Genomic DNA, 11,773 nt, shown 5'->3' on the forward strand with positions numbered 1-11,773 from the left:
GTGATGTTATAAATGATTTTTATACTTGTTGCTATCACCTGTTAAGAATATTAGTTGATTTTTGATGTTATCTGAGATATATTGCTTTCTATTTTGAGTTGGCCGATGATATCTACTCAGTACCCGTGTTTGTACTGACCCCTACTTGTATTTGTTTTCTTTGTTATTTGTGGAGTGCAGCAAACGTACCGTCGTCTTCAACTCAACCGCAACTCTAGCCAGTCTTCATTACACCGGATTTCAGGGTGAGCTAATGCTTCTAGCTTGGACTGGATCTTCTTCCTCATGTCTTGATGCCTTGAAGTTCCGGCATGGACTAGCTTTTGTTTATTTTAGCTTCTTAGAATACTCTTAGTTTAGTAATTTGATCATAGATGTTCTTGTGGTGATGACTTCCAGATTTTGGGGAATAATAGATGTTGAATTTTAGAAGTTATTGAATTGGGTTTTATTAATGAGTTTAAGTCTTCCGCATTACTTTCTGTTGATATTATATTGAAATGTTAGGGTTTAGATTGGTTGGTTCGCTTACATAAGAGGGTAAGTGTGGGTGCCAGTCGCGGCTCGGTTTTGGGTCGTGACAACTTCCCTATTTCTTCCTCTATAAAAGAAGACTAGACATCAAGGGAAAACAACACATAAAAATTAGTAAATTTAACAAATAGTCAACCAAAGTTGAGAGATAGGAGATGTTAAGTTACTTGGTCTATGGTATAGCCCCTTTAGTCATAGAGTTGAATGGGCTCTCAAGACTAAGGGTGTCCAATATGAATTTATAGAACAAGATTTACAAAATAAGAGCCCTTTGCTTCTTGAATCTAATCCAATTCACAAGAAAATTCCAGTGTTAATTCACAATGGAAAGTCCATTCGTGAGTCTATGGTAATTGTTGAATACATTGATGAAACATTTGAAGGCCCTTCCATCTTGCCTGAAGACCCTTATGATCGAGCTTTAGCTTGTTTTTGGGTTAAATTCCTTGAAGATCAGGTAAATTTACTTTATTTACGTGTCATATTTTACAAGAATCCTTTTATCTTATCGTGAATGTACTATATGCCAATTATAAAAGATGTTGAAAATTCCTAGTATTTTCAAGCTTAAATATTTATATAATGGAGATTTATATAATCGACCCCACTTTGTTGAACAGATTGCGGCCGTGGGGAAAAGTATCTTTTTGAAAGGAGAGGAACAAGAGAGAGAAAAAAAGGCAGCTTGTGAGATGTTGAAAATTCTTGAAAATGAGCTCAAGGACAAGAAGTTTTTTGTCGATGACAAATTTGGATTAGCTGATATTGCTGCAAATGTATTGGCAATTTGGCTTGGGGTTTTTGAAGAAGCCTCTGGAGTGGCTTTGGTTACAAGTGAAAATTTCCCAACTTTATATGCTTGGAGAAATGAATATTGCATTCAAAATAAGGAATATTTACCTTCTAGAGAAGAATTGCTTGTCCATTTCCAACCTCGTTTTCCACCTAAAGCAAAATAAATGAATTTTTTAAAAATAAATAAATGAATTTCAAGAATTGTGTGATAATAAAAAATTGAGATGGATTTAGGACATCTTTTTGTGAGTTCAATTGAAATTGATTTTGAATTGAACTAGGTATACGTAAGCAAAAAAATATTTTTAAAATGTATGGTTGTCACAAGATTTATATATCTTTATTTCATTAGTTAATAAAGATCTTTGAATTCATGTAATGAATAAAAGTGAGGTCATTTGGTATGGTGTGTATGAGTAATGTAAAATATGATGTATTAGTAATGATAATATTAGCTATGTTTGTGTAATTATATTAAGATTATTTTTTATTTAGTATTTGATTTGATGTATTAAAAATAATGTACATTGTATGATTTCTAAAAACATTATTTGTTTATAAAGTACCCTCTACAATTCAATGGAAAGAATGTGGAATACGTTTTGATGAACATTTTGCCTTTAGTGTTGGGTTTGAAAGTGATTAGACGTCATGCGGAAGATTATAATTGCAAATAATGTAATTGATAAATTAGATGACAAAAATTATACTAAAAACTAATGTTATTATATGAAAACTGATATAAAGAAAAATATTAAAATAATTGAGAGATTAAATCTCCCAATAAACAAAACTCACTAAACGACTACTTTGTGGATTCTATTGTGTTATGCTATGAGAATAAAGATTTTCAATTTATAGATCTCCAATTTTTTCCTCTAAGAAAATAATAAACCAAACATGAAACAAAATTGTATTTTTCCAAAAATTAAAACATTTATTATAATACTTTGACTTTTCTTTAAGAAAAAAAATTAAACTTCAAATAAAAAAAGAAAATCAGTACAAAATCCTAACAAGCATGCATTAAACCCTTGTTAATACCATAGTTCTCCATATATATATATAGAAAGAGAGTGAAAAAGTGTACCACATTGAATATTATTAATATATAAAGTTAATTCATCTATTATTTTTTTCTAATATGCTCTATCAAACAAATTCAAGGTGTCTTTAATTAGGGTAAACACCATAAGTTTCACTACTTTAGGAACTAATTACTTCCCTTCAAGTTAGTTTTCAATACTATGTTTCTTATCATATTATGTGGGTTGGATAATGTATCTGGCTCTTCGATATCTCAGATACATCTAATTATGTGTGTTGAAATACAAAATGTAGCTGAAATGCATCAATTTAGAAAAATTCATCCATTTTTCCTTGATATATCTTTTCGAAAAAATTTAAAATATTACAAATTTCTCCTCCTCACCCCTTTGTCTCTCTCTTCTCTTCTTCAACTAGAGAGCGTCGTCTTCGATGAAAATTCCACCAAATCAGGGATGTATTTGAAACTTTCAGCCATGTATCTATTACTATTTGTAGTGCTGCAATTTAAGCCCACTTTTCACTGACTCGCCCAAAATAGTTCATCAAATATGTGTTAAAAGAGTGATTTTAAATATGTGTAATATTCGGGCTCATACTCATAACATTAAAATATGGGTTTATTATGGGTAAACTACGGGTCATATATGGATATTGCAAGTTTTCTCCAAATTTTCAAAAAACCTTTCGTTGCCAACTTTTAAAACCTACTACCAACCCCCAACCAATCCATACCCTTCAAATATTAAGTTTGTTTTTAAAAAATAATTTTAACTTCAAATATTTATTTTTTCGCCCCTCCTCCCTCCGCTAGTCCCCCTCCCCCAACGCCAATTTTTTTTTACTTTTATAATAAATAAAACTAAATGAAGCATTTTCAACAGATTTCATCTAAAAAGACTAAAATATCTTCTTCATATTGAATTCTTAAGTTTAAAACTATTTATTCATGAAATATGGGTAAATTAATATTTTACCCAATCAATTTATTATTCAACCTATATTTACCCATATCAAATATGGGCGGGTTGAATGATTACCCAGTTTATATTTACTCATTTTCAAACCGCTCACATTTGACCCAACCCGCCAATTTGCCACCACTAACTGTTTGGTTGATTGGTTAGTGATTGTACTTTATTAATTTTTTTCATCTAAGGAAAAAGCAAGAAATGACTTGTGACTTGTTGACACCCAATTTCAACCCTCCTCGGTATAAATTAGTTCTCGAGCTTCTTAAATTTTCCAAACAATTTAAAATAATTGGTTTTATAAATTTTGCGAAAAAAATAATAATGTATGAATTTTGCGTTATTGTGGATACTTTTGCCATTTTTCTTATAATTTTTAGATAACATATACCTTACATGATTATGTATATAATTGGTATATCTTACGATTATCTCTCAAAATGTTTTAATTTTTAGTAAGTATTTTATTAAACTAAGTTAGTTTAAATCATGGTAATATTTTGAATCACTAATTTACAATTTAAATAATTATATTACTAAGACAAAAAGCTCGTTGATTAATTAATACCAATTCGTTTATTTAAGGTTTGGCCGAGTTCATTATCTTAACTAAATTTGGCTATTTATTAAATTTAACCCATCTTAAATTCCCAATTTAATTCAATTTTGGGCCATTCTTGCAACTCTCCATCCCAGGCCCATTACCCAGTTTCTTTAAATCAGCCCAATTCGTTTTTAATTCTCAGCCCACCTCAGCAGGCCCAATCCCCTTTTCCCTTTACCAATTATCAGCAGCCCAGCACATCTTAAAGCTTTCAGCAAGCCCAATGCTGGAGCGACCTATTCCTGTTTAAAATTCTACTCTTGTTTTTTAGTTTCCAGCTCAATCCGAATCCCCGCCAAACGCCGTAATGTTTCATCAACTTAAGTGATCTCAAACTAATTCTAAAGGAGCAAATAAAATTCGCAAACTAAATTTTAACATTAGTTCATAATTCTAAACTGTACTTTACAAGTTTAGCCAAATAGTTAGTTGTCGAATAATCATATTAAGCGAAATGTTTTATGTGCCTAACACCTTCCTTAAACATTAATTTGAATCCCCGAACCCTTTAGATTGTTTTCAAACGATTTTTCTCTATTAAGTCTTTTGAAAACCTTAGTTTTTTCTTGATTTTCTTAAAAATTAAGTGGCGACTCTCTAAAAAATCAAAAACTTTTAAAGACAAATATTTTTTCCGATTTTGGATAAAAAAAAATGGCGACTATGCTGGGGATGTAGGTGGATTCTAACCTTAAAACTAACATTATTTGGCTATTTGTGATAAATTATTTACTTGTTTAGTTTACCTTAGTTTTAAATTTGTTGCATTTTCATGACATTCTTCTGCCAAACGGCAAATAATATGCATTAGGAAAATGAAAGTTACGTGACTTTCCATGACTCTATTCAGAATTACACAAGAATTCATTTGGAGTATCAAACAAATAGTTGGAATGCGGTTATCCGACGTTGTTTGGTAGCTTCACCCCGATGTTTGTTTGACTCGGGTAACCGTTAACTTGAAAACTATTCTAGTAAACCTAAGATAGAGCGGAACCAAAACCAAAAATTAAGCATTAGCCTAAGACGGCTTAATACCCAAGGTGTATTAAGTCCATTTAGTAGAAAACCGCCAAAATCGTGTCTAAGGTTTTCGACTTAACAACACATCATATTATTTGACATTTGAATGATGTACGTGTGAAAACCAATTTGGGGTGGGGAAAACTTAACTAAGTTTCTGTTTTGTAGATATGGATCGTTTCCCAAGGTTTGATATGGTCATAGCGGCGCCACCTCAACTCACAATGTGGTATGACAATCTCGACAGGGATCACAGAAGGACCCTCAACAAATACATGGGTGTATTAAAAGAACTGATCAACGTGAACGGTTGGCCAGAACTGATTGAGGTACTTACGGGATATTGGGATAGTCAAAGGATGGTGTTTCAATTTTGAACCGCCGAAATTACCCTGACTTTGGAGGAAATCAGAGACTGTATAGACACAGTAGGCACCGAGATAGAAAGGAGAGCAAGAAAACAAGAAGACATCTTCATCCCAAATAAGCCTTCCGTAGATGATATTGCGGACTGATTCGGATTGGGAAAGGACTTTGCCTACTGGTGCCAAGAATCCCACGTAGCATTCAGGGACCTTTATATCCGTTTTGGACATGCAAGCTTCTACGCCACTTACAACCGAGAGTTCAAGATCTCCTACAGAGAATGGAACGAGATTCGTCCTCTAGCATTTGTTGTGACGTTATTGGGAACAATAATCTTCCCTCATGGTCCAAGTTTGAGTATCAATACTCGAGTTATAACACTCGTTGCACACCTTGTTCAAAGCGTATGAAAACCAATGGACAAGAAAATACTACCCTATAACTCCGCTCATCCTGTCCGACATGTATCGAGCCTTGGGAAAGTGTAAAGAGGGACATCGATACTTTCAAGGATGTAATCTACTCCTTCAGTGGTGGATCCTCAGCTATTTAGCAAAGGGTGCTGGGACTCGGGAGCTGCATACCCTCGACAACAAAAATACCCTTAAGGATTTAAATGACCTGTTGTACTGGGCAAATATGAAGAATCGGAGAACAAGGGGGAGATGGGCTCAAATTTTCTCCGAATTGAGAGAAGAAGACCTCCAATGGATGCTCGACCGCTTTATCTCCAAAGAAGTCGTCGTGGAGAGCCGCAGACAGGTTGTGATTTCTCTACCAGGCATTCGGGGAATTCACCCTTATGCATCATTTCGAGTCTTGCGACAGTTCGGAAGGAGACAAATTGTACCCTATGGCGCTTATGTGTACGATATTGGAGATGATTGAGTGCACGACGCGTCTGAAATGTTCAGAGAATGGAAAAGCACCAAGCGTATGGATAAAGACACCATCGCCCCCTTACCGATTCAATGTTGGGTATGACAAGGGTTACAAAGAATGGCTGAAGAAGGACATACAAAACGTCTCCTTTCAAACTCCGCGTAGCTAACGGACAGAGAAGCCAAAGCAGTGGCCGAGCTACAAGAGGTAAAGGAAGAGGCCAGAGAGGTGTACGCTAAGTTTGTCGAGAATGAAGATACTCTTGAGAAAATGACTCAAGAGGTTGAAAGACTGAGGCGTGGTTATGATGATTTTGATAACTAGATCAAGGAGAGAATCGAGAGGATGCGATATGAAAGTTTGGAAGACAAAGGACGCCTGGGTGAAGGCTTCTTGCTGATGCTGAGATATATGTTTCAGCAACACAAGACTCAGAGGGACGGCGACTGAGCAGGATCATCTGGAGCGACATAGTGGACCTCACCCCTGCGTGGGTTTTTATATGTATTTACATTGTTTTAACCCCTGGGGGGCCTGCCTTTATTGCACTTTTGAATGACCCCTGCGTGGGTTTATCTTTAATATTTATTTCCCTTTGTGAACATTATTATTCATTAGTAAATTTCTTTTGGGGGGAATTGTTTATTTGGTTCAAATTCACACGTACATCATTCGAATGCGCTAGGCCTACCCTTGGCGCAAAAGGGTCCCCCTGTATGTGTTAGGACGCGATATATGTGTGTTTAACTGCTTATGTGTTATGTTGCTATAAATGAGGATATCATAAACCCACTCCTATCCAGAAATTTCCAAAGAATATACAGAAGCCACTATTACAAAATGTCCGACCAAAATTCCCAAGTCTCAAGTTTCTCACTCAAAAGGCTATCTCCTAAACCACAAATCCTAAATACTGTTCTACCGTCTCAGGAAAGGCAAAATTACCTCTATGGAAAAGGGCAAGAACATTCAGATGGAACTCACTGAAGAGGAACTACAGAGAAAGATCGAACAAATTACTCGAGAAATTCAAGAAGCCAAGGAAGAAGGGCTCAGAGTCGACATGGCCACCGCAATTTACAAAGCTGCAGTTGCGACATTGGATGAAGATCTAGCATCACAGATGAAAAGAAAGAAGGATGTTGAGACGGAGACAGAAAGCTTGAGAGAGAAGTTGGACCTGCTTCGGTTGAAAGTGCAAGAAAGAAAAGCGAGAGAGGCAAGGATAGACCCGGAGACCGCCGCTCTGTTAGCTAAAAGTGCGTTACTTGACAAGGAACTGACAGTCCATAGCAACCTGATGGGCGGAAAATATCCCGCCTGTGAACAAGGAGCAACCAATAGTGGTTTCGACGACACTCACCCCGAATTGACTGAGGAGGATGACGGTGAGGAAATCGTCTACAAGCCTCCATTTTTAGGTCGTCTGAAAGGAAGAGAGTGATGCTGCAACAAGAAGAGAAATGACTAACGTGTCAACGTCATGTTATCTTTTGAGAATTCTACTGTTGTCTTTCAATTTCCTTGTAATCATAATGAATGAATGAATGAAAATATTTTATCCTGAACACGAACTATGTTGGGCCTGAATTCTCCTTGTGAGATACGTAGGCAGCCTCTCCTGGCTCGGGCCCTATCTTTGAAAATTTTCATTCTCCCCTTCATGTTACGAAATGATACGAAGATTAGGTCAAGACATCAAAAGGCAGCTGCAAGAAGACCGTAGCTCGACGTGATTTAGCCTTCCTGAAATAGCGTCAAAACTAAAACGAGCTACTTCCTGCTTGTTAAAAAAATATATTCCCGTCCTCACTCGTGGGTTAAAGATATCCTCAAACAAAGCAACTTGTGTGCTTATCTGCTCTGTGTGTGATATTATGCATTTTGTACTCTGAATCTGCACTGACAAATCTGCCTTTGAGTTGTTTCACTTCTCAGGTGCTTTAAAACTGATCTGTGTCGATCAAAGCTGGCAGATTATCCTTACTTCACCAGATCGAAAGGTCTTACAGATTCCTTCCCTAGAAAAAATTCAGACAAAGGAAAGACAGTTATGGGAGACAACAACGACGAAGTGAGTCTTACTGACGTTGTGGTGGCTCAGCCCACCGTAGCGGAACAGAACGAACTGATCATGCAGCTGATGCAACAGGTCGCTGAAATGAGAGTGGAAATGCAACGGAGACAAGATACGCCTCCACCTGGATTTGGTCCTAATATTGCTGATGGAAGATCTCTGATCTACTTCCCTTCATCAAACACGGATCCAACTCACAATCAGCCTTCTACACTTGTGCATAATCCGTCTGTGATAGATCTAACAAATCAAAACCCCCAATACGGTTCTGTATCTTACCAAACTCCATCACCTCTTCCAAATAACCACCATTAAATGCCACCCCATCCTCAGAATATTCAAACCGCGACAGAATCAAAACCAAAATCAAACTGCCTTCAATTCCTAAACACCTCATCACCATTTAAATCAGAACACCAATCCTCAGGCTTACCCACAGCACTACCAGACCGCCCAAAATGTTCCAAGTCTCTCTATAGCTCCACCCCTCCCCAAAAAAGCCACCTTCCAAGTTTCCGTTCCTGACGAGCACGATGTGCACGGTTCTGAGTTGGATCACTATGAAGAACAAGAAAGAGAATGGAAGGCGAAGGAGGATGCAAAGATCGATATAAAAGAGGAAATCAAAAGGGCTATGAAAGAGCTACAGTGCATCCAAGACGTCGTAGGACTCAGTTACGAAGAGTTGTGCATCCACCCAGATTTGAACCTTCCCGAATTGTGTTGACACCCAATTTTAGACGCGCGTCGGTATAATTTAATTATCGAGCTTCCTAAATTTTCCAAATAATTTAAATTGATTAGTTTTACAAATTTTACGAATATAATAATATAATACATGAATGTTATGTTACTTCGAATACCTTTTATCATAATTTTTAGGTAATATACATATTTACATAATTATGTATATAAGTAGTATATCTTATGATTATTCAAAAATCATCAAAATATACATTCAAATGTTTCATTAAAACTAGTTAATTATGTTTTGAATCACTTTTACGATTTTTATAATTATTAGATAAAGAAGCTCGTTAATTAATCGATACGAATTCATTTTTTATTTTAGGTTTGGCCAAACTTGGATATTCAATAAACCAACCCATCCTTAAACTTAACTTGATTAGTTTGGGCCGTTCACACAATCCTCAGCAGCCCACAAACTCCCATTCCCATCTCAACTTTTGCCAGCCCAAACAATTCCCAGGCCCAACCCCCCTTTAATTTAAACCCAACCCACTTAAAATCAACAGCCCAAATTAATTCATCCCACTCTCTCCAATCCACCCGGCGGCCCAACCCAATTATCCCCCTTGTACCCGGCCCATTTCCCCTCCTCCTTCCCCTTTCCCAAATCCCCCCACGCGATAATCCCCCCAGGCGCCATTCTCAGAGAAAAAACAAAATTCCCAGAAAGAACCCAGAAAAAGAAGAACACCCAAAAACAGAAACCCCTCCCTCACACGAATCACTGCAAATCGCGTCTCCCTCACGCACGACTCCCCCTCTCACCTCCCTTCCCTCGTCTCCCTCATTCGCGCGTGGACGGAAAGAATTCGTAACGGAAACCTGCGTCCTTCAGTTGTCACGCGGCTCTGCAAAGTGCAAGACGACACAACTCGTCCTTGCTCGTTGGGAGATGAAGACACGTCCCCCGCCTAGTACCACGAAATCATCCTTACCCTCCACCTCGCCTCAAACTCCCTTCCCGCTCGAATCGTTTCGGATAAGATTTGAGGGTTTTGGGATTTTGAATTGAAATGGGCCAAAACTCGTGCAACCCATCCCAATTTTGAAACCCTAAATCGTTTTCCTATATAAACCCCCACCCTAGACTGAATAAAGGGTTAGAAATTTTGGTTGGAACTTCTAGGAATTTTGGAGAGTTTCTATCACGAAGATTTGATACGATTTTGAGAGAGTATCCTATTTCCCCTTTCCGTTTGTCTTAAAGAAATTTGCAGACGACACTGAATTCCGCCTGGCCTTCATTTTCTCTTCTTGTTTCGCATCGTTGTTTGGGGTTGCTGTCGAGTCGATTCCTGAATCTAATTTCGGAGTGATACTCTACCTGAAGCCTGAGTTCCGTTCGTGTTCGAGTGGTTTCGGATCGGTCGAAGTCTCGTTGCTCGCTGCTCGTTGTCGTCTCAGTCGCTGCTCTCCAAAAGGTAACATCCGATCTTGTTTTAACGCGACTTATTACCATATTCCTTCATCTACTCTTTTCTTATGCGAGCAAGCTTATGTGTGGATTTTCGAACTATTGTGATGTGTTGTTGATTGCTGTAGCAAGGATAGGCTCTACCGTTACAAGCCTGCGTTAGTTGGGGCTATTTTGATGTTAGCGATTATTTGTATTGGTTTGTTTCGCTGAAGTCCATCTGTTTCGTGATCTCTTGCTATTCTCCGAGTCTGTCGTCGCGAGGCAGCCATTGTCGTTGGTCGGCTGACCTTGCACGACGTATGCTGACTCTTAATTTTATCTCGCAAGCTTTATGATGATAGTTATCTGTTTTCAACAAGTTGAGTTGGTATCTTTGCATCCGTTTTCCTTCTTAAGGATGTTTATGTGGTTTTCCTTAATGTATAACCCGTTTTCTTGTATCGGACAGTTGGTAGAGATGATTAATTGTTAAGACTGTTGTGCTAAGCTCTTGATATACCTTGTTTATGTTGAGGTTTGTATCATGGGAGCAGTATGTATGTGTGATTAAAAGGGGTCTTGAAGTCCTTTCTAGTTCGAATCTTGTTGTTCTTGACATTTTCGGTTTTCATAAGCTACATTCTGTATAGTTTTTTGTTAGGACATTCTTCTCGTCTCAATTCATTTCTATTCATTATGGTTCTCTAATACTGTTTGATACCCGACATCATATTATTCGTTCTTTCGCCTCAAGTCGAATGAATGAACTAAGATGTCAACATTTTGAAGCTAAGTGACTATGTCTGCCATTGTTTTGTGAGTTTCCATATTGTATATATTGTTGTTCATGTTGATACTTTGTCGGACTGTTCTATGGGGGTTTGCTTGGCGTTTGCTGGTATATTCGTCTTAGTTTGTTATCTGTTTAGTCCTAGCATGTAGTTAAAGTTGGTATGGATGACATTATAAAGGAAGCAATACACGAAACAATTCTTCACTGGTTCCAGTTTTGGCTCAAGAATGAGTATTAGCATACGTGATCATCTTTCTATCGAATTTTCTTTTTACTTGTACTCTTTTCGCTGTCCTTCTATTCTCATATCTTGTAACGACCTGTTTAGTCGTTTTGAGCAGCAAATTTTATTTCTGGAAAAACTGTGTGAGTCGACGGAACCCACGACGGACCGTCATGGGCACGACGGGCCGTCGAGGGTGTCTCGTTCCAAAAGACTTAGACTTCTGAAAATTGGGTACTGAGATCGACTTTCTGAACTTCGTGACGACATGGTAGGACGGACCGTCGTGGGCACGACGGACCGTCGCAGGTG

The 11,773-nt window shown here is 37.6% G+C and overlaps 1 protein-coding gene across 1 annotated transcript; it reads left to right on the plus strand.

Annotated features, from left to right (window-relative positions):
• Positions 1-636: 636 nt before the first annotated feature.
• LOC107029933 (probable glutathione S-transferase) lies at positions 637-1,778 on the plus strand. The gene is made up of 2 exons (XM_027919545.1): positions 637-991; positions 1,155-1,778. Exons 1-2 carry the CDS (start codon positions 881-883, stop codon positions 1,491-1,493), a joined length of 450 nt encoding a protein of 149 aa, XP_027775346.1. The 5' UTR covers positions 637-880; the 3' UTR covers positions 1,494-1,778.
• The last annotated feature ends 9,995 nt before the right edge of the window (positions 1,779-11,773 follow it).

Source organism: Solanum pennellii, chromosome 9 (genome assembly GCF_001406875.1).
Source record: "Solanum pennellii chromosome 9, SPENNV200".
NCBI lineage: Eukaryota > Viridiplantae > Streptophyta > Magnoliopsida > Solanales > Solanaceae > Solanum > Solanum pennellii.